The sequence below is a fragment of the Pristis pectinata genome, chromosome 2, assembly GCF_009764475.1.
Source record: "Pristis pectinata isolate sPriPec2 chromosome 2, sPriPec2.1.pri, whole genome shotgun sequence".
NCBI lineage: Eukaryota > Metazoa > Chordata > Chondrichthyes > Rhinopristiformes > Pristidae > Pristis > Pristis pectinata.
The window spans coordinates 63,824,538-63,848,952 of NC_067406.1; the positions used below are offsets into that span (position 1 = coordinate 63,824,538).

At 39.7% G+C, this 24,415-nt stretch overlaps 1 protein-coding gene across 8 annotated transcripts in view; it reads left to right on the forward strand.

Annotated features, from left to right (window-relative positions):
- Positions 1–24,415, forward strand: part of LOC127580258 (tyrosine-protein kinase Tec-like) — a 116,872-nt gene that overhangs the window by 42,458 nt on the left and 49,999 nt on the right. For 7 of the 8 annotated variants that reach the window (XM_052033438.1, XM_052033428.1, XM_052033419.1 and 4 more), the window contains one exon: positions 1,323–1,427. The exons of the other annotated variant lie outside the window; for it this stretch is intronic. In XM_052033438.1, coding sequence (XP_051889398.1) covers positions 1,323–1,427 — 105 coding nt within the window. The remainder of the gene's footprint in view (positions 1–1,322; positions 1,428–24,415) is intronic. 8 annotated transcript variants of the gene reach the window in all.

Genomic DNA, 24,415 nt, shown 5'->3' on the forward strand with positions numbered 1-24,415 from the left:
CTTTACTGAAATCTTCAGTTCCATTATTGTAGGCATTTTTTTCTCTCAAACGTGTAATACTGATATGGTTAAGGGAGATTGCTTGCTTCATGTGATGCATGTTGGGATATTGTGCATTATCACATACTAATTTTTGTATGTTAATTAAATTTTGTGTGCTGGGGGCTTGCAACTTTTTTTGCAACATGTATCTTGCTGTAATCTTGCATTTAGGTAGAGTAAGTACCCATAGATTTAATTTAGTTGTTGAAGAGACTTTATACTGTGCAACTCTTAAATTAGCAGCACATTTACCAAAATTAGGGCATCTTACTTTGTGGTATGGGTTTTTACAGGGAAATTAGAAATAAAAAAAATTCTAATCTTCTCTAGTTTTTTTTTAAATTTAACATGAATGATCATTACTAAGAGATACAGGACCTCCAAGATGTACCCAATATCACAGGAGTATTAAAAACTGATCCATTGTTGACTTGTTGGAATCTTGGAATATTTCAGTTTCTGCTATTTTTCAGTTACTCAAGGGCCAGAATTATAATAAGAAATCATAGTGTTTCTGGTTAAGGATTGTGTCCCATTTAAAAGAAGTTGGTACAGAAGTAATATTCAGTTGCACAAACAGATTTTCACCAAACAGAAAATCAGTGTGTGGTACATTGAGAGAAGGGAGTAATGGAACAAGGGATGGAGAGAGAATTACAGTAGTCATCATAAATCTTAGGAGAAGGCTTACAAGAAAAGATAATTTGGCTGTGAAAAACAATTTTAACATGGCTGATCCAGCTCCAGTTATAAGGTTAAGCAAGTATTTGTCATTCAAAAGGCCAGGCTGTAACTTGAACTTAAATCTGCTATCTGACAATTTGGAAGTCCTGATTATTTTGGCATCAGGCTCAATGGGTGCTGATTCCTGGACTAACATATAGGGGCCCTGATTCCTGTGCTCCCTTCCAATTCACTGGGGTCCTGGATCCTGTGCTCTCTTTCCACACAGCAGGTTCCCTGGATACTTTATGATTCCATTGTATAATATCTTAAAACAAATATTGTATTAGAAGTGTAATGAAGTATTAATACAGTAACATCTGACAGTCCAACAAATCTGCTCGCCCAGCACCTCATGAGCAGATTATTGGCATTTTACTGTATTTTGTGTAGCTATCCCAGATATAGTACTGGGAGGTATGTGTGGTTTGCCTAAGTGTATGTACAGTACTAAATTATCACTTCCAACAGCATTTAGGTTATAGAAGATAAATATTTAAAATATTTCTGACGTACTAGTAGCAGAACTTACAGATTTTTTTTAAATCTTTCTCCAGAAAAAACACAAAAAGGGCTCCATTGATTTACAAAAAATCAAGTGTGCAGAAATTGTGAAGCATGACAGTAGCCCTATTCCTTGTCAAAACAAGTATCCTTTTCAGGTATGTCGATCATTATTTCATCCTTCTGATGTAATTTTTTTTGTTCTTTGGGGATGGGTGATACTACAAGGCTAATATGATCTCATCTTCATTGCAGTTTAGAAGGGCCTTTCTTTTTATTCACTCTGTGGTTAAGGTGGGTAGCAGTTTCTGGGAACTTTATCTAATGTAATTGATGGCCAAATCAACATTGAATATGGCTTGGAGGTGATTTGTGCACTGAGTAAATTACTGATCTTGTTGTTCTCAAAGGTATTTACAGAAGGGAGTGAAATGCTGCTGCAGTGCATTCTACAAGTTCAAGTTCAAGTTCATGTTCATTGTCATAGGCATACATATCCAGGGTATAAATGCCATGAAAATTAGCTTTCTGCCGCAGCAGCACATTATTATTACAAATATGACAAATATAAATTATGTAAACTTAAATTAATGTAGATAATACATAACTTGCATGACAAAATAAACAAAATTAAACATAACAACATTAGTGCAAGTTAAGGGAGGTATAGTCTGAGGTAGAACTAGAGTTTCACAGGTTGGTTCAAGCACCTGATGGCAGTGGGGAAGAAGCTGTTGTTGATCCTTGAGGTGTGGGTCTTCAGGCTCCCTCCTGCCTGCTGGCAGCAACGAGAAGAGGGTATGGCCCAGATGGTGGGGGGGCCCCTTAATGATGGATGTCAACTCCTTGAGACATTGCCTCTTGTAAATGTCCTTGCTAGTGGGGAGAACCGTACCTGTGATGGAACTGGCTGAGTTCATCACTCTCTAGCTTCTTGCGTTCCTGTGCATTGGAATTTCCATTCCAGGCCATGATGTAACCAGTCAGAATGCCTTCCACTGTATGTCTGTAGACGTTTGGCAGAGGCTTCGATGACATGCTAAGTCTCCTTAAACATCTTAAAAAAAAGTAGAGACGCTGGTATGCCTTCTTCATGGTTGTAGGTTCAGAACAGTGGTTATGCAGAAGACTGATATTTCATCCTGCAGCATGGGCCAAAAATAAGCTTAAGAATCACTTCAGCTCCCAGCCACTCCTGCAGGAGAGAAATACAGCACACCCATTGTGAATTGGCTGGTTTATGTATAATAAAAGTGTGGAATCTCTATAGGTCTTCTCCTGAATCCCCAAAATTACATCTAACAAGCTGCTGCTGCTACTTTACTTGGCTTAAGCTACCAATAATCTATCTGCTTGCCACAAGTCAAGTGGAAATCCTCACTGTTGCTGACATCCACACTGATCATTTTGGGCAGGTTGGATATCAGCTGCAATGGTTCCAAACAAATTTACTGTCTGTCCAATTCACTATTGCTACAGTTCTGGTAGGCATGTGCGAAAGGGGCTGCATATTTATGGCCCCAGAAACTCCATCATAACCATTGCTCCATTTGACTTCCCAAATGTCTACACAAGTTGGAACCTAATGTTATATGATTTTAGTGGCATAACTGAAGCTGAACTAATAATAAAGGTGAACTTAACCATAATCAAGACTGTCTGACCTCACTGACCTCTATACTTCTACCTATTTACCTCACCCACACTTAAGCTTCATTCTCACCTGTGCCACCTCTAGTATCACTCTCTCGTTGGGATTCTCAAATGCCACAATAAATAAATTCCAGCTGGGTCAAAGTTCAATGATGTCCTGTTCTATGCACCTTTCACCCCTTTCTCCAACAGAATTTTTATCACCTCATTTTTCCCAATGTACTAAGCTGTAGCCCATTCTTGTTTACAAACATCATTATCACCTTGTCCTATCTCTTGCAACCATCTCAGGTCTCATGTCCAAATTTGTATTTATAGTCTTTTGTCTTCAACCTTCTATAGCCTTTTTGTCTTCCATCTATCAGGAATAGAGCTTGGGTGTCTCATTGCTCTCTTAAGCTAATAAAACTTTAATATTGTCTGTTCCATGTCTTTTGCAATGCTTCTAAAACTTATCTCTTTCACCATGTTTTCAGTCACTTCTAATTCTTTTCATGAAGGGCTCTAGGATGCATCTGCAGTTTTGCTGACACCATATGTATCAGTAGAAAAGCAATAATGCAGAGAGGAACTTAAATTTTTTTGTAGGTGCTTTTACTTAACTTAAACTATTTTTTTTCTTGTCCCTTTAAAGTACTTAATGTTTTGGTGTCGTACAGATTTTACTCAGAATTCTTATTTCAGGTATGATCTCTTAATCAATTCTAATTGATTGTCCTATTGCACTTGTCCTTGTTTGACGTTTAATATTTTCTTGGTCTTGCTGTTGACAAGCTTCCTGCTAACCCATGTTAGAACTGGGTGGAAAAGTTCAGTGAAGTCTTATTCCTTCATGCAATTATTTATTCATAAATGGGTAAAAAAAAGTCAAAATATCATTACATATAAAGAAAATAACAGATTTTAAAAGCAATATATAATGTGGGTCTGGAAATCTGAAATACAAAGAAAGTGCTAGAAGTATCAGCAGTTATGGTGGAGAGAAAACAGAGTTAACATTTCAGGTTGATGGCTTTTCATCAGAATTGGGAACATTGGAAGTAAAACTAGTTTTAAGGTGCAGAAAAAGGAGGAAGAGGAAGACAAAAGGTAAACTCTGTGATACGGTGTCACAAATATTTTGGCTTAAAATGCCTGCTTAATTGTTCATATTTGCTTAAAATACTAGCCTTGGACTCATTCTTCTCTCCCTCAAACTGAATGTAAAATTAAATCATATTATAATAACCAACTTGGAATCTTTGTTTGCAGTATCAAAGTTTTTAAAAAAAAATTACTGCAATAAATATTGAAAATTGTTTTTGGGCTATAACTTCATCTCCTGACAGGTGTAGCACATGAATATTATATTAGCACGACATGCTGCTGCGATTAAATTGTGAGCTTGCCATGTGACTGAGGGTGAATTTCTATCTTTTTATGTTTTGGCTGCTAGTTCTGGATTTTGCATCTTGATTTCAATCATAATATGATTAAATCTTACAAACAGCTTGAGGGAGAGAAGAACAAGCTAGAGGCTAGTATTTTAAATGTAGGTAAGAGGACACGAAAGCAGGATGAGCTAAAGTGATCTGGCAAGTTAGGCTAAGGGATCAGTCAATTGAGATGCAGTGGCTGACATTTGAGGGAATCTTTCAGAGTACACAGAATGGATACATTTTAACAAAGAAAAATTCCAAGGAGACGATCCCCACCATCCATGGTTAACTGAAAAAGTTAAAGATAGTTTCAAACTTAATTAAAAGATTAATACATAAAACAAAAGTAGAGCACAAGATAAAAGTAAGAGTTTCTATAGATATTTAAAGAGAATTATAAAGTGAGCATTGGTCCTGTAGTAAATAAGTCTGGGGTATTAATATGGAAAACAAGGAGTGGTCAAGTGAATTAAGCAGGTAATTTGCATCACTCTTCACTGCAGAAATAGCTGTGAATCACAAATTGGAAGGGACAAAGGAACTCAGGAAAATTACAGTTATCAGGGAAGTGGTACCATGCAAATTGTTCGAACTAAAGGACTTCAGCCTTGGGTCTTAAAAGAATTGGCTTATGTATTATTTGATGCATGGATTTTAATTTTCCAGAATTCCCCAGATTTAGGGAAGGTTCGATCAATGTGGAAAGTGGAAATGCGACTCCTTTATTTAAAAAGGGGAGGCAGAAAGTAGGAAGCTACATGCCAGTTAGCTTAATACCTGCCATAGGGAAATGTCGGAAGTGATTATTAAAAATGTTGCAATAGGGCACTTAGGAAAATTCAAGGTAATCATACAAAGTCAACAAGGTTTTGTGAAAGAGTCCTCATAATTTACCAATTTATTGGAGTTCTTTGAAGACATTTAATCAAGTTTCCACAAGGTATTTGGTAAGGTGCTGCTTTAAAGTTTATGCAGAACATGAAACCTTATAGTGTAGGAAGTAACATGTTGGCGTATATAGAAAATTGGCTTGCTAACAGGAAGCTGAGTAGGCATAAATGAGTCATTTTTTGGTTGGCAAGATGTAATATGTGGTGTGCTTTTGGGATTGGTGTTGGCATAGGGATTGATACTTGAGATGGCATAGCATAGGATGAAGTTTAAGTGTGGGTGACATAACAATTTTTATAAATGATAGATGAAGGCACTAAAGATATGGTTATTAAATTGCTGCTAACATAAAGATAGGTAGGAAACTAAGTTGTGAAGAGAACATTAAGGAGACTATGAAGGGATACAGATTGGTCAAGAAAGTGGGCAATAGTCTGGGAAGGAGTATAAAGAGGGAAAATGTGAAGTAGTTCATTTTGGCTGGAAAAATATCACGCTCATGCCCTTGGCATGATTTACAAAAGGCAGGTACTGCATATAATTAGGAAAGATAATAGAATATTATTATTTATTGCCAGGGAGAGAGTTGGAAGGCTCTGCTTCAATTATATATGACATTAGTGAGAACATGCCTGGAGTGCTATCTACAGTATTGGTCTCCCTGATTAAGGAAGAATATTAGTGTGTTGGAAGTAGTTCAGTGACAGATTACTTGATTATACCTGCAAAGTATGTGGTATTTTATAATCAGAGGTTGGATAGGATAAAATTCTGTATGGTGAAGTTTAGAAGGGTGAAAGGGGCCTTAATTGGAACACACAATTTCCTGGGGGGTTATGACAAGGTGGATGTGGGGTGAATTGTTGATAAGCATGGGGGTGAAGGAAAGATTATTGGAGGTAGGTAGGAATGTGGTTATAATGATCGTTTCATATGATCATGTTAAATGGTGGAGGAAGCTTTAAGGACTGAGGAGCTCATTCCTGCTCCTAATACATAGAACAGTACAGCCCACGACGTCTGTGCCGACTAAGATGCCAAATTAAACAAATCCCATCAGTCTGCACGTGATCCTTATCGCTCCATTTCTTGCATGTTCACGTGCCTGGCTAAATGCTTCTTAAACGCCAATATTATGTCTGCTTCCACCACCATCTCTGGCAGCGCGTTCTAGGCACCTACCACTCTTTGTGTGTAAAAAAAAACTTACCCCACAGATCTCCTTTAGATTTTGCCCCTCTCACCTTATAGCTATGTCCTCTAGTATTTGACATTTCTACCCTGCAAGAAAGATTCTGACTGTCTATCCTGTCTATGCCTCTCATAATTTTATATACTTCTATCAGGAATCCCCTCAGCCTCCGACTCTTCAGAGAAAACAGTCCAGGTTTGTCTGACCTCTCCTTTTGGCTAATACTCTCTAATGCAAGCACCATCCTGGTGAACCTCTTCTGCATCTCCTCCAAAGTCTTCACATCCTTCCTGTAATGGGGTAACCAGAACTACACACAATACTCCAAATGCAGCCTAACCAAAGTTTTATACAGCTGCAACATGACTTCCTGACTCTTATACTCATTGCCCTGACTGATGAAGCAAGGCATTGTCATATGTTTCCTTTACCACCCTATCTACTTGTGTTGCCACTTTCAGGGAGCTATGGACTTGGATCCCAAGATCCTTCTGTACATCAATGCTGTTAAGGGTCCTGCCATTAACTGTATACTTTCCCTTTACATTCGACCTCCTAAAGTGCAATACCTCATACTTGCCCTGATTAAACTCCATAGAGTCATACAGCTCAGACACAGGCCCTTCAGCCCAACTTGTGTATGCCAACCAAAATGCCCATCTAAATTAGTCCCATTTGGCCCATATCCCTCTAAACCTTTCCGATCCGTGTACCTGTCCAAATTTCTTTTAAATGTTGTTACTATACCTGCTTCAACCACTTTCTCCGGAAGTTTTCTCCATACACCCACCACCCTCTGCGCGAAGAAGCTGCCCCTCGGGTCCCTATTAAATCTTTCCCCTCTCACCTTCTAGTTTCACCTTCCCCTTCTAGTTTTTGAATCCTTTTCCCTGGTTTAAAAAAAAACAAAACTCTGCATTCACCCAATCTATGCCTCTCATGATTTTATACACTATTATAAGGTCACCCCTTAGTCTCCTACACTCCAAGGAATAAAGTAATAGCCTGCCCAACCTCTCACTGTGCTGGCAGCATTCTCATAAATCTTCTTTGCACTTTTTCCAGCTTAATGTTGTCTGTCCTATAACAGGGTAACCAAAATAGTACACAATAGTCCAAGTGCCTTGTACAAGTGCAACATAATGTCTCAACTCCTTATACTCAGTGCCCTGACTGATGAAGGCCAGCGTGCCAAACACCTACTTCACCACCCTGTCTACCTGTCCTGCCACTTTCAGGGAAGTATGTACTTGTACTCATGGGTCCTTCTGTTCTACAACACTCCCCGGAGCCTTACCGTTCACTGTGAAAGTCCTACTCTGGTTTGACTTCCCAAAATGCAACATCTCGCACTAATCTGAATTGAACGCCATTTGCCATTCCTTGTCCACTTACCCAGCTGATCACAATCCCACTGTAATTCTTGATTACCTTCTTCTCTGTCAATGAAACTACCTATTTTAGTGTCATCTGCAACTTTATTAATCATGCTTTGTACATTCTCTTCCAAATCATTTATATAAATGACGAACAAAATTGGGCCCAGCAGTGATCCCTGTGGCACACCATTAGTCATAGGCCTCCAGTCCAAAATTCAACCTTTCACCATCTCCTTTTGCTTTCCATCGAGTCAATTATGTTTTCAATTAGCTAGCTCTCCCTGGATCCCTTGCAATCTAATCTACAAGACTAGCCATCCATGTGGGATCTTGCCATCTGCCATTTCTCCTCCTACATCTGTAATTAATCTATATCCTACTGTATCCGTTTACAACCTTCTTCACTATCCATAACTCCATCAATTTTTGTGTCATCTGCTAACTTACTAATAAGCCTAATTACATTTTCATCCATGTCATTTATATATTATCACAAACAAGAAGTCCCAGCACTGATCCCTGCAGAACACCACTGGTCACAAACCTCTGACCTCTATTTAGAATATCATCCCTCCACCACTACTCTCTGTCTTCTATGGCCAAACCATTTTTGAATCCATTCTACCAAGTCACCATGGATTCCGTGCATCTTAATCTTCTGGATCAACCTACCATGAGGGATGCTGTCAAATGCCTTACTAAAGTCCATGTAGACAACATCCAGTGCCCTACCCTTTGTATGTTTACATTCCTGAGACCAATGACAATTAGAATTATGAATATGCAATAATACTTGTAATCTGAAACTAGAAAAAGAAAATGCTGTCAATTCTCAGTTAGGTGTGGCAGCATATGTGGTGGGAGCAGGAAGTGTTTTTGGCCGGTCAATTATCCTTCAGAACTGGGAAAGACAAATAATAAGATTCTCAGAAAGGGAAATGGGAAGAAGGGAATGAAAGTGAACATTTGTAGTTAATTGCATGGAGATTAAATGACAATTCATAGCTCTTAAATATAGAGGCCTGGTGAGAAAATGCATGAGACTCAGAATCAACCATGTTCTTCGTAAATGTCAGATCGAACTTGGGGTGCTGAATGGCCTACTTGCTAATGATTGCACCTTGTACAATTCCACTTACAACTATCTAGTGAGAGTGACAAGGCCAGTATGGCTTATGGTGGGGGTTTGGGGATAGAGAGGCCAGTCTGACATGTTGGAAAAGTCAATCTGAGCTATTGTGATCAGCCAGATCTGATCCTGGCTAATGTTGTGACCACAGTTTATGAAGATATCCTTACCTCCGACACTCTTTGGACCTCTTCAAATCATTCTTAAACAAAATCAACTTGCACACTAGATTACTGTAAATGTGGGCCTAGCCAGTGATATTGACATGCTGTAAAATTAAAAGCAATGAAAAAATTTAAAAAAAACAATTCCTATCATGCTCAAAATAGCCTATTATAAAGCTGTCCTTGAAAAATTTTATTGCAGGCATAATTGTAAGTGATTTGGTACCTTTAACACTTAACTGGAGATGGATCAAGATTCTCTTTCTTGCCTTTGGAACTGCTTTCTTTGTAGTTCTCTAGCAAAAATAGAGGATGTTTTCATGAATAAGGTGTCAGGAAGAAGTTTGCCATTGATTATGAAGATAGCGATTTCTTAGGTCACAGAGTCATCGAACTATACAGTGTGTTAGGAATTAGATGTGAGTCATATTCTCTCTCATGCTTTTAACGAATGAGTTGATAGTGACTTGGAGCTCAAATGTGCGTGTACACAAGTGTTGTTTGCTGAGATTGGAATACCTTTGTTTTTGGAGTGGAGGTGATTAGGGTGTATGGTTTCCCATTAGCCCTGTACATTAGCTCCACTCCAATGTGAATCTTGCTGGAGGTGAGGTGAATCATGGTGGCAACTATCTGGAGCATTGTCACAGGCTGCAAAACAATGGCCTAGGTAATGTATTGTGTTTGTTGCCTGCTTCACTATGCCCATTCAAAATACAAGTTCTGAATGTCATGCAAAAAATGAAGAAAATATAAGTACATTAATAAGGCCCTCCCTAAGATTAAGATCTAAGATATGTTTGTTAGTCACATGTACATCGAAGCACACAGTGAAATGCATCTTTTGCGCAGAGTGTTCTGGGGGAGCCCGCAGGTGTCGCCATGCTTCTGGCGCCAACATAGCATGTCCACAACTTCCTAACCTGTACGTCTTTGGAATATGGGAGGAAACCAGAGCACCCAGAGGAAACCCACGTAGACACGGGGAGAACGTACAAACTCCTTACAGACAGTGGCCAGAATTGAACCCAGGTCTCTGGCACTGTGAAACGTTACACTAACCACTACACTACCGTGCCTGCCCCTACGCTGCTGTGCCTGCCATATTGCAGTAGCCATATTGTAGATTTAACAATATCTCGCCTTTACTACAATGAACGATCCCTTGATGTGTACTAGGAAACAGAAGTAAAATATCCTACAGATATGATTTAATGACATAATGTAAATATTTTAAGAACATTTTATGTAGCTTTTAAGTGACTCTCCCCTAAGAAACAAAAATGTTACTGACATTTTCAAATTACTACAATTAAGAAAAGCAAATATTGTCTGCGTTATCTGCAACTCAGCTGCAAGTTTTTGAAGTTTTCCCCACGTGGTATGGGAGCCCATATATCAATGTCATCAAAATATTGAAAAATAATTTTTCACAATCCATGTAAATTATGTGAGTTACAATATGACTAATGTAGTTAACAGAAAAAGTGAACAAAGCAGCAACTGATACAGCAAAAGCTCAGCAGACACTGGGAGAAATCATTAGATTCCTCTATTAGAAGAACTTTGAATGAATAGGTATGGACCTTTTCCCCCCAGTTTGCATTGCATATCCTAGTATCGTGACACTGAGTCAAAATAGGAAAATGACAAATCTTCGGCCTTTGTACGCCTTAGAGAAAAGCAGAAGTTCTGACCAGGCTCATTTCCGCCTTTATTACTTCTTTATTCATTCAGTGCTGACAGTTGCAGTTTCGTAGTATCGTTATTTCTGTGTATTTGTTTGGTATCATGGAATGATGTGGCATCATCATTTTTGACATCTACATTGCAAGTAAAACTGGAAAACGTGTTTGAAGTATGTTTTTAAATGAAGTTCTAAGTTCTAAGTTCTCAATTTTCAAATTGAGAGAAGTTTTAACGTTTTAAGTTCCCAAACCCCTCTGTACTGGCACATCATCCATGATTGTCAGTGTAAGGTTTTTAAAACTAAAATTATATTTTCTGACACTGAATTCTATGTACTGCTTTTTTTTGTCTATTTCACGCCTTAATCATTTCATGCGGCCTTCCTTGTGTCCTCAAAATTACCTATTCTCTTTTAATAATGTACAAATTTCAACCCCACTTCTTTAGGCTTTGTATTCAAATTGTTGATATGTACAATGAATGTGGAACAGAATCCACTATTCAGTTTCAAGATATTCTCCTTAATCCCCACTTTTACTTTTTCCTTTCGATGCAGTCTTCCATACAATTTGCTATGTTTACTGCTAATTTTCTATTTCTTACATCTCATTTAGCTGGTGCCTTATCTAAGGCTGCTGAAACATTTCTGGATCATATCCACTGTAGTTCCAAAATATGGTTAAATCAAAAAGGTGTTTTTTGAAAAAAAAAGCACATGCTGAAAATACTCAAGAGATTAGGCAACATGTGTGGTGGGGGAAATAGGGTTAATATTCAGGTTGCTGACATACTGAATATTCCTAGAATTCTGTCCTAATGAAGGGTCTCCACCTAAAATGTCAACTGTCCAATTCCCTCCATAGATGCCTGACTTGCTGAGTTCGTCCAGCACCTTTGTATATTATTCCGAGAATATTGTTTTTTTTATTTCTAACATCTGCATTTATTTTGCTTTGAGTCATTTTTAAAATCTGTTTAATACTAATTATGTTTTCTTCCTCAAAATATTTAACCATACAAACTCTAATTAAAAGTTTCTCTCCAATACAAATATTAAACTAAGTGGCTTATAATTACCTAAATTAGCACAGATCTTTAACATCCATTACATGGGCTCTGCATTTTTATTGCTATTTAACTACTATTCCTTTTTGCCCCAGACTTATTTCTTCTTTTATTTTTGTCATTTGCTTCCTTGCTTAACCCTCATCAAATTGAATCTCAACCTTTTAACTGCTTTGCCCTATTTATTCCTTCTGCTTACTGCCCCTTTATTGAGTATTAAGCTCACCTACTCCCTGTTAATTCTGATCACCTGCTCCTGGCTTTCCTGGTTTAACATGTCCATTGCTTCCTTTTTAGAATTGTCTATTAAAATTGGGAAGATTGCAAATACAATTCTATTATTTAAGGTGAGAGGAAAACTATGAAATTGTAGACCTGTTGGTCTAAAGTCTGTTGTGGAGAAATTATTCAAATCTATAATAAAGAACAGTGACTAAACACTGGAGAAATTTGAGCTGATGAGCGAGAGAGAGAGACAGAATGGATTTGTAATTCCAAATATACCTAATTGGATATTTTATTTCAAGTAAGTATTTAAAACACAAGATAAGATGGTGCCTATTGATAGAATTTGTTAATATTCAATAAGGTTGCAGATGGAATCTAATCCAGGCAAGTGTAAGGTAATGCATTTTGGATCGTCCAGTACTGGTATTAGTATTGGTTTATTATTGTCGTGTGTACTGAGATACAGTGAAAAGCTTTTACTCATGTGCTATCCATGTAGGTCATGCCGTATGGGAGTATATTGAGGAAGTGAAAAGAAAGACAGAATGCAAAATAGTGCAGTTACAGGGAAAGTGCAGTGCAGTGCAGGTAAATAAAGTGCAAGGGCCCCGACAAGATTGGGAGATCAAGGGTTCACCTTTTAGCATAGGAAAGGTCAGTTTCAAAATCTGATAACAATGGGACACAAGCTGTCTTTGAGTATGGTGGTACGTCCTTGCAAGCTTTTGTATCTTCTACCCCGATGGAACAGGGGAGAAGAGAGAATGACTGGGGTGGGAGGGGTCCTTGATTAAGTTGGCTGCTTTCCTGAGGCAGCAGGAAGTGAAGATGGAGTCCATGGAGGGAGGTTTGTTTCTGTGATGGACTGGGCTCCGTTCACAACTCTCTGCAATTTCTTGCAATCTTGAGCAGAGCAGTTGCCATACCAAACTGTGATTTATTTGGATCGGATGCTTTTTATGATGCATCTGTAAATATTGGAAAGAGTCTTTGGGGACATGCCTATTTCATTAGCCTTCTGAGGAAATAGATGCATCAGTGTGCTTTCCTGACTATAGCGTCAATGTCGCTGGACCAGGACAAGTTATTGGTGACAGGTGCTGAAATCTGGAGGAACTCAGAGGGTCAGGCAGCTCCTGTGGAAGGAAATGGACAGTCGATATTTTGGGTTGAGATCCTTCATCTGGACTGATGGGTGGTGGGGTGGGGATGATCTTAGAGATTTATATATAAAAAAATAAAGAGGGGCATGGATAGGGTAGATAGTCACAATTCTTCTAAGGTGAAAGGGGAAACATTTAAAGGAGATCTAGGGGAGCAACTTTTTCACATTGAGAGTGGTGGGTATATAGAACAAGTTGCCAGAGGAGGTGGTAAAGGCAGTTACAATCATGGCTTTCAGAAAGCATTTGGCCAGGTACATGGATAGGAAAGGAACAGAGGGATTTGGTTCAATGCAGGAAAATGGGATTAGTGTAGATAGGCATCTCGATTGGCATGGAGAGTGGGCCTGGTTATAAGTTTGATTAAATACAAGACAGAGTAGAATAATGATTATATGTTTACATTGGAGGGCAATGACTAGTTCCTTCTTAGAAGGATCTGTGCTGGGATTCAGTCACTTTTTTTTTAATTGATGATGTAGTTAACAAAACAGAGAGCTTTGCAACCAAGTTGACAATGATGTGGATATAGGTGATTTACGAAGTAATACAGATAGGAGTATGAATTTTCTATAAATAGATAAAATGAGGGAGTAAAAATGTGACAGATGGATTTCCTTTTGGCTACATCTCCAAAAAAGGATAGATCCAAGTATTCTTAAATTGTGTGTTGCTGCAATGAGTGGATATCTAAAGCGTTTCAATTGTTCATGTAACTAGATCACCAGAACTCCCTACCTACTCCCATGTAATTAGCAAATATGCCACACACTCACTCAATACCCACTGCACAGGTCTCACGGGATAAAATTCTTCAGGATCTTTTTTTAAACAATTTTGTATTTTATAAGGGTGAAGAATATAAATCATTTTGAATCTGGAAGTATTTAGAGGAATTCCTGAAATGAAAATTAATTTCATTTTTGTTTTGCAGTATAATAGTTATAAATTGCAAGTTGTTTAAGAGGGAGAAACAGTTTGTGTTCCACCAGCCTATATGGAATATACTATTTTTATCAGCGTGTTTTCTATATCTGACATCATATTGAATGGAAACACAGTTTACATCTTATGATAATGAGATATTATTTGGAGCTACACAATGTACTTGTGATTTTCAGATGGATAGATAAGGCAAATGTTGAGTTAGATAAGCTTTTATATGAACATTTATGGTAAAAGATTTAAAAATAAACTTCAATTTGAGTAAAAATGAAGCCTTTTTCAGTGGCAGTTGCTTGTGCTGATGTGTAAGGAGTCAGTACCTCTAACTGTTAACGGCAAACTTTTCCATTGACTTTGTAGTTTATGGAAATGAACAAAAAGAAATTAAGATTTATATATCTTTTTAGAGAAGTAAAATTTTCAAGGTGACAACATTCAGTCAAAATTTTGTATAAAGCAATCAGTTTCTAAAGCAACAAAAATATTACTAACATCAATGGAGGGAAATGGACAGTTGAAGTTTCCAGTCAAGACCCATCATCAGTCCAGATGAAGGGTCTCGACCTGAAACGTCAACTCTCCATTTCCCTCCGCAGATGCTGCCTGACCCACTGAGTTCCTCCAGCACTTTGTGTGTTGCTCCAGATTCCAGTATCTGCAGTCTCTTGTGTCTCAAAAATATTACTAACAAAGCTTTTAGTTGTGTTAATTTTGAGGGGATTGGATTTGGCTTGAAGCTAATTATTGGACACAAAGATACATCAAAACGTTATCAAAATGGTTAGCAGGATGAAGGGGAAAATTCTTCTGTGATTCTGTGGGGAAAAAAACATGCTGACCATGGTCAATATGGAGGAAAAGTTAGCGAAATGGTTTCCTCTCAAGCCAGTTTTGATTTCCACATCTCCTCTCTAAACATCAGCTGAACCAAAACTCTACTGACTAAATCATATCATGCAAAATTCATATTTGCCCTTGCCCTGACCAGATTATCAGATTCTTGTCACTGCATGTCTGTCATTTAAAATTTTCAGCTTGTTCCATGACCTTGATACTTCCTATTTCACTTGTATAAGATTTTAGCCCACCTTCTGCTCCTATGATATGGGCTTTTCATTTTCTTCATTGTTTGATTTGCTTACCCTAATTCAGCTCTGGAACTACATCTCTAAATCTCCTTGACCATCATTTCTGGAGGACCTTTCATGATCAAAACCTATCTGTTTGACAAGATTTTATTTGCAATTCCTAATATCTGTTTTGGCATGTTGTCTGTGCTGTTACAGAACATCAAGGCATGTTATTTTACAGCAGTATAAATGCAAGCTATAAATGTTTGCCTGAGACATTTAGGTTGAAGTCCTTTGAAAATTCCACTGTTGATGTGATGTTTGTATTAAATCTGTCTTTGAAAAATATTGGCCCAGAAATTCCTGCCAGGAGCAAATAGCCTGCCATCACTTTCTTGCCAAGTATTGGCCTAATCCTCAGTGGTGTGGCCCTGTGAATCATCAAGACCTTGTGCTTGTAAATGGTCATGGAGGAGAAGAAACATCACCCATGAAACAGCTGAAAAGAAACTTTGGTAGTTGGTTAGGCTGCTGCCCCAGTTGTCAAAATTTTTGAATGTGTCTGATATATAAAAATATAAAAATGAACAAATATTTAAAATATTGAAATTATTTAATATGTATAAAACTAAAGTGTGTAAAACAGAACTTAAATCTTTTTCAGTTAAATGTTTGGAATTGTATTGAAGCAAATTCAGTTAATTCTATGATTGGCTTTATCTAATACCTTGATCCCTTGCACACATTCCTCCCTACTCATGCCGGATTTTCATATGCATTGCTCAGCATAATTGCTGTGGAGTTGCTGTAACTTTGCACTGTACTGTTGAGACAATGAGGAGTTGAGTGGTGGAGCACAGTTGCGTGATGTCTAATGAAGAATATTCTGCAGGTTTGGGACTTCCGCTTACATGCATGTCTACCTCAGAAATCTGGACCATCTGGTTTTCTCCAGAGTCTGGGCTCTTGAAAAATTAATTTATATCTGCATACCTATTCGAGCTCAGACCACTGGGTTTGGATGTTAGAGGGAGGTGGAGATGGACATTATTATCATTTTGCAAAAATTCTCAAAATTGCATTTCACAATATGATTACATTTAATTTAGTTTTAGCTTACTGTCATGTACACCAGGGTGCAATGAAATTCCTCGATCGTGTGAAGCTCACAGTATACATGTTAATAATAAATACAAAAATAAGTATAGCAGCAAGCACAAGAAGAACGGAATGGTTCAAAGTGTAGTAGTGCATACTGAGGTAGTGCAAAAAGAAATGCTAAAGTGACAATAATGGAAGAGGTGGAATTAAGGGTTCAAGAACATGGCAGCACCATCGGGAAGGAGATGTGAAAGAGGTGGTTGGTTCAGAAGTCTGATGGAAGTGGGGAAGAAGCAGCTCTTGAGTCTGTTTGTTTGGGCTTTTAAGCTCCTGTATCTTCTCCCAGAAGGTACAAGAGAGAAAAGGGAATGGTCAGGATGGCAGGCATCCTTGATGATACTGTTAGCCTTCCTGATGAACTATGAAAATGGACTGGATGAAAGGATGTGATGAGCCTGTGATGGACTGGGCAGTATCTACTATTCTCTGCAGGTGCCAACAGTCCAGAGCAGAAGAGTTGCCATACCAGGCTGAAATGCAACCTGTCAGGATACTTTCTATAGCGCATCTGTGGAAGTTCAAGAGAATCCTTGTGGACAAGCCGAATCTTCTCAGACGCCTAAGAAAGTACATATGCTGATGTTCTTTCTTGACCACTGCAGCAGTGTGGAGGAATGGGAGAGTTTGCTGGTGATATGGATGCCTAGGAACTTGAAGCTGTCAACCTTCTCTACAGTAGCTCTGTTAATGAGGACAGGGTTGTGTTCGTCACCACCCTGCTTCCTTATGTCAACAACCAGCTCTTTCATCTTACTGATGTTAAGGTCTAGGTTGTTGTTCTGTCACCATGACACAAGGTTCATGATCTCTTTCTTCTATACCTTCTCATTGTTGTCGTTAATCCGGCCTATAGTAGTGCTGTCATTGGCGAACTTGAAGATTGACTTGATGCTGTATTTGGCCACGCAGTCATGGGAGCAGAGCAGGGAACTGAGCACGTAACCCTGGGGAGCTGCAGTTTTGAGGATCAGGGTGGATGAAATGTTACGGCCAATTCTGACTGACTGAGGTCTGCCGATCAGAAAGTACAGATGGGGGCCCCAAATCAAGGTTCAAGAGTTTAGCAATTAGCTTATAAGGTATTATGGTGTTGAAGGCCAAATAAAGAAAAAAATGAATAACATCCTGACATAAGTGTTCTTGTTGCTAAGGTGATCCAGAGCTGATTGTAGTGTAAGGAAGATGGCGTCTTCCATAGACCTATTTGCTGGCGTTGATGTGGGCCATTAACAATCTCTCAAAGCACTTCATTATAGTCAATGTTAGAACTACTGGTCAGTAGTCATTGAGATGGGATGTTTTACTTGGGCACTGGAATGATGGAGGTTTCCTTGAAGCAGATGGGGACAGTGGACTGAGTAGATTGTTGAAGTGAGAGGTTGAAGATGTCGGCGAAGACAGTGGCCAGTTGATGGTGCATGATTTCAGAACCTGACCAGGGACTCTTTGGGCCAACCGCTTTCTGAGAGTTTAGTTCGTGAAAGCAGATCTGATTTAAGCCACTGAGATGGAAGGGACAGAGCTGATGGGGGTTGGGGGGGTGGAGACTTGCCTTAGTGGTACCTTATTTGCCTGCTCAAAACAGGCATAGAAAGTATTAAGCTCATCCAGTAGTGATGCATAATTGCCAGAGATTGTCCCCAATTTCATCTTCTAGCAATAATCATATCAATTATATCAAATATGTCAATCAATGTCAATTAATATTTCTATGTAAACCTTAGCGTCTCCCCAAACTCTTTTCTAGGATCTGATACTTCTGAGTAAATCTGTGGTACAGTTTGCTAAACTCTGAATTCTGAATTTTGCACTTGTTCATTATTATTATATTACTCTCTATAATGCAGCTCACGCTTTTCTATCAGGTGCACTGGGGGAGTATATTTATTTATATCTTTTCCTTTGGATTAGGGAGTAGCTTCTGAATCAGAAGGTTGTGGCTTCAAGACCCATTCCAGATTCCTGAGCATTAGAAAACTAGCCTCTCACTCTTTCAGATGAGCTGCTAAACTGAGTGGTCAATGTTACATTAAAAATAAGATCACATATTTCCCATTGATTTAAAGCTGCTGTCAACACACTGAAATAACTGGATATATTGTCACTCTAGCAGGTTGGTGTAAAGAAGCAAACCTCAACAGGTTTGACCTAACAATAAGAACTTCTTTCTAATTTCTTCCTTGGGTATGATCATTTGTTCACTGTAAGATCGTGGATAATGTGATGAGTGAATTCAAGTACGCATTAAAGTATTTTGTCCCAAACTATCTAATGTGTATCTATTTATATAGTGGCTTCCTTTCACCGTGCTGTACTTAAATCTACCCTGCTACTGTACTGATGTGTAACATTGATGGTCAGTACTCCAGAAGTGCTTGACTGTGCTGTGGTGTTATGAGGTGTTGGGGATCAAGGCAATTCCTGTCCCAAAAGTTCAGCCCTTTCCTTGCATGGTTAGGGCAGCCCAGTCCAGTATCTTGACACTAACAGGCAGGTGAAGTGACCTTGTTTGGAAGTCATATGAACTGTCAGTGATGTGAGAGACTCTGTCATCTGTGCTGAGTTCTGGTTCCAAATTTTCCCTGATCATCATAGAGCCTTCAAACTGTGTAAGTTAAGCTTTTGCCATGCCTGAGAGGCAGTGCCAAAGTTCAGAATTGAGGTTTATATTAAAAAAAATTGACAGCTAATCAGATTGCTACTCACTAGCTTCTTTGTCCGAAGGTGGGGCGGGGGGTGGGTGGGAAGCATAATGCATATTTCTTCTTCTCTCTGCCTTGTGTAATTGGAGAAGAAGTGGCCTGAAACTGGCATTGGGTCTATTGTTGCTACGGCTGCTGCCATCCGAGGGTTCCAAATTAGTACCTTTAAGGCAAGTTTGCATTTAGGACTCTTTGCACATGAATCATATAATGTGAAAAGGACCACCCATGATGAGTTCCAGGAAATATTTTTTTCAAATCAGGAAGAGTGGATGTCTCATTTAATTGTCTGTGCCCCTACTTCTCTCTTTTATGACTGATAACTTATCATGGTAGTTATATTTCTGATATCTCATGCTTGCAGAACGTAAGCATGAGTGTAGTAGTAGTATTCTTAAAAACAATTATTAATCCCTCACTTTTTATCCTACAAGAGAGTTGCATCAAATTTGAATGTAGCTCATGTCTCCGTTTTTGACAACAATCCAGACCTAAGAGCTAGACTGCCGTACCAGAGGGATATGAGGGACTGCCGTGTACTCTTGTTTCACAGAGACATGGCTCACCCCCAACTCTCCAGATACGGTGCTCTAGCCCGAGGATTTCTCCATCCACCATATGGGCTGGATGGCGGCATAAGGAAGAGGAGGCAGCGTCTGCTTCATGATAAACTCGTCCTTGTGCTTGGATGTGACAGTCTTGTCCAACTCCTGCTCTGCTAACCTGGAACATCTGGTGGTTAAGTGCCAACTGTTCTACCTTCTGAGGGAGTTCTCTGCTGTGATCCTGACTGCAGTCTATATCTCACCACAGGCAGATGTCAAGCTAGCACTTGGGGAATTGAGCACTGTGATCAACAAGCACGAAATGGCGTACCCCGATGCCTTCCTCATCATCGCTGGGGACTTCAAGTAGGCAAACTTGAAGAAGCCTATGCCTAACTACCATCAACATGCCACCTTCAAAACCAGAGGACCAAACACACTTGATCACTGCTAAACCACCATCAGGAATGCCTACCACTCCATCCCTTGCCCCCACTTTGGTAAATTCGACCACCTAGCTATGCTTCATCTTCCTGCATACAGGCAGAGACTGAAATGGGTGGCACCGGTGGAGAGGACTATCAAGAATTGGTCAAGGGAGACAGAGGAGTGAATGCAGGACTGCTTCAGATTGGTGGACTGGGCCACATTCAAGGATTCGTCACTGAACCTGAATGAATATGCCACAGTTGTCACTGACTTCATAAAGAACTGCATGGACAAGTGTGTACCTACAAAAACATTCTGAGTCTTCCCCAACCAGAAGCCCTGGATGAACCAGGAGATTTGTAATCTGCTGAAGGCCAGATATGTGGTGTCTAGGACAGGCATACAAGAAGTCCAGGTACGACCTTTGGAAGGCCATCACAAGCGCGAAGAGACAATTCCAGACGAAATTGGAGTCATAGGTGGATGCTCGACAGCTGTGGCAGGGCTTGCATGCTGTCATCTCCTACAAGGTAAAACTGGTAGCATAAGTAACAATGATGCATCACTTCTGGATGAGCTCAATGCCTTTCATGCATGCTTTGGAAAGGAGAATAATGACACTCCTGCACGAGTCCCCACAGCTCCTGACGACCCTGTGATTTCAGTCTCTGAGCCCAACGTCAGAGCATCCTTCAAAGGGTGAACCCACGAAAATCCCAGATGGCCTACATGGTTGAGTGCTGAAGACCTGTGCAGACCAACTGGCTGGTGTATTCAAGTACATCCTCAACCTCGTTTCTGCGGTCTGAGGTTCCCACCTGCTTCTAAAGGGCATCTGTAGTACCAGTGCCTAAGAAGAGCAAGGTGGCTTGCCTCAATGATTACCGTCCGGTAGCACTTACATCCACCGAACTGAAGTGCTTTGAGAGGTCAGTTATGGCACAAATCAACTCCAGTCTCAGAAATGAACTGGATTCCCTTCACTTTGGCAATCCCCACAACAGGTCAACAACAGATGCTATTTCACTGGCTCTGCACTCTGTCCTGGACTATCTGGACAACAGTAATGCATTCATCGGGCTGCTGTTCATCAACTACAGCTCGGCGTTCAACACAATCATCCTATCCAAACTTATCACCAAGCTGCAAGACCAGGGCCTCTGTACTTCCCTTTGCAACTGGATCCTTAACTTCCTCATCGGCAAACCTCAATTAGTACGGATCGGTTACAACATCTCCTCCTCACTGATCATCAATACAGGTGCACCTCAAGGATGTGTGCTTAGTCCCCCACTGTACTTTCTTTACACTCATGACTGTGTGCCTAAGCACAGCTCCAATACCATCATGGGCAGTGATGAGTCAATGAACTGGAGTGAGATAGAACATCTGGATGAGTGGAGCCACAATAAAAACATCACACTTAATGTCATCAACATCAAGCAGCTAATCTCATTGGTGGGTCAGAGGTGGTGAGAGTATGCAGCTTCAAATTCCTGGGTGCTAACATCTCAGATGACCTGTCCTGGGCCCAGCACATAGATGCAATCATGAAGAAGGCATATCAGTGCCTCTACTTTCTTAGAAGCTTAAGGAGGTTTTGCATGTCACCAAATACTCTAATAAACTTCCACAAATGCACTGTTGAAAGTATTCTGACTGGTTGCATCATGCCTGGTGCGGCAATTCCAATGCACAGGAATGCAAGAGGCTGCAGAGGGTAGTGGACACAGCTCTGTCCATCGCGGACACAGCCCCCCCCCACCATTGACAACATCTACAGGAGGTGCTGCCTCAAGAAGGCAGCATCTACCATCAAGGATCCCCACCATCTGGGTCACGCCCTCTTCTTGCTGCTACTGTCAGGCAACCATCAGGTTCTTGAACTGATCTGCACGAACCTAGCTCTACTTCAGCAACGGAACACTGTGGACCACCTCTTGCCCTACTATGGACTTGTCTCTTATGTCTTGTATTGCACAGTATCTTTTTCTCTTCACTCCTATTATTTATGTATAATTTATGTTTTGTATGTTGTCTGAACCTATGTACCTGTGATGCTGTTACAAGCAAACTTCTCATTATACCTGTACCTCACTGTAAATGTGCACATGACCATAAATGAGTTGACTTGATATTTCAGAATGTACGTTTAAAAAAAAGTGTGACGTCTAAACTGCTGTAAGAGGTCAGCTTTCCTATTTGAACATTAGTGGTTTACACGCCCCATCCCCACCCCCCACCTCTGTGCACTCCACAGAGTACTAAATTAAGTAGTTGCCCATATTTTTATTTTGGAGGAAGTGGTAGCTCCACAACTTACTGCAGTATGCTTGTGTATTTTAAACTTCCTATAAAACATGACCTGTGGTTCACTGCAAAAAACAACCTATGGCAGGTGTCATCCTTAATGTGAAGAATTTATTCAATTACTGTGATCTGGTTGCTTATCATGTGAATTTTTCTTTTGATTTTCATCCAGTGTAGGATCCTCCTATATGAATCACTTTGGGATGAACAGTTTTCCAGGTGATGTCCATGTGCTATGAATGATTAAAAAGACAGAAGCAAAAGGCAGCCACTCCTGATTTCTTGGTTCATTTTCTTGGCACCATTCCTGCACTGTTCATGCCTCTGTGCTGAATTGGTGTAAAATTTCCAGAGGCATCCAGGATTACTCTCAGATGTGCCTGTGATGTAGGCAGATTGGTGGAAAACTGGAATTCTTAGGGCCATAAAGTCACAGAGTCATAAAGCACAGAAACAGACCCTTTGGCCCACCATGTCCATGCCAACCATCAAGTACCTATCTATCCTACACCAATTTACCAACATGTGGTCTATATTCTTCTATGTGTTGGTAATTTAAGTACTTGTCTAGATAATGCTCAAATGTTGTGAGTACCTGTCCTCAGCACCCATTTAGGCAGTGGGTTCTAACCACCCTCTGTGTGATAAAGGTCCTCCTCAATTTCCTCTAAACCTCATGCCCCTTGTGCTAACTTGTGCTAAACCTCTGTCCTCTAGTTTTAGATACCTCTGCAATGGGGAAAATTTTCCAGTCAGCTATCCCCTCTCTGCCCCTCATAATTTTGTATACCTGTAACAGGTCCCTCTTCAGCCTCCTCCGCTCCAAAGAAAAACAACCCAGCCTCTCCTAACTCTCTTAAAGTTGAAATTCTTCATACCTGGCAACATTCTGGTGAATCTCCTCTGCACCCTCTCCAAAGCGATCATGTCCTTCCCAAGTCCCTGTCCACATGGGCAAGTTCCAGCATTTTACACGTGCTTTCCTTCTAGTCTATTTATCCTTGGGTAGATGCACAAGAGGCCAAAGTAGAACATTGGGTCCATGATCGTTCTCATTTTTATAATTTGGATTAATTTTTCTGAGGTACATGGCATGGAATAAACTGTGTATTGTTTTAGACATCTCAATCAGACAGCCCTTTAACTTCCTAAACTCTAGGAATACAAGTCATGTTTTTAAGCCAGTTTTCATAATTTAATCTTTTTAGTTCATGTATTATTTTGGTCAATCTGTATCCTTGCAAAGACAATGCATTCCTTGGGTAATGCTCCAAAAATTGAACTGAGGACTCCAGGGATTAGACTATGTCCTAAACCATTATTTCCTTTTTATATTTTCGGTCAACATAGCATGTAATTATATATTTAAAAATGTTATCTCTAGTACAGTGGATTACTAATGAAATAACTTAACCACTGCATCGCCAGAGGCCTGGACTAACAATCCAGAGACTGGAGTTCAAACACTGCTATGGAGTTGTGAAATTCAGTCAATAATCTATTATTTGGAAAAATAAAAACTAAATGGAAATGATCAAAAAAGATTACTTGACTGTTGTGAAAGCTCATCCGGTTCACTAATGTCATCAGGAGGAAATCCGCTATCCTTATTAGGTTTAGTTTCAAAGTGACTCCAGATTGACCCCATGTTGTAGGCTGCTCACCACTGCCTTCTTGAAGGTCATTTAGGGATGGGCAATAAATGCTGGTCTTACCAAAGGCGCCCAGATCCTGAAACATGAATAAAAAAAAATCCACATCTGGACCCACCCCTAGTGATCATCCACCATTTCTAGACTTTTACCCTTTCATACCCAAACCTAACTATTAAGAAAATATTTTGTGCAGAAATATAGAAATGATACCGGGGGATAAATTACGAGGTAAAAGCAGGAAATGCTGGAAAATCTTGGCAATTTAGTCAGTATTTGTGAAAAGAGAAACAGTTAATGTTTCATGTTGAAAACAAGGGTCCTTCAACCTGAAATGTTAACTTTGCCTTTTCCACAGATC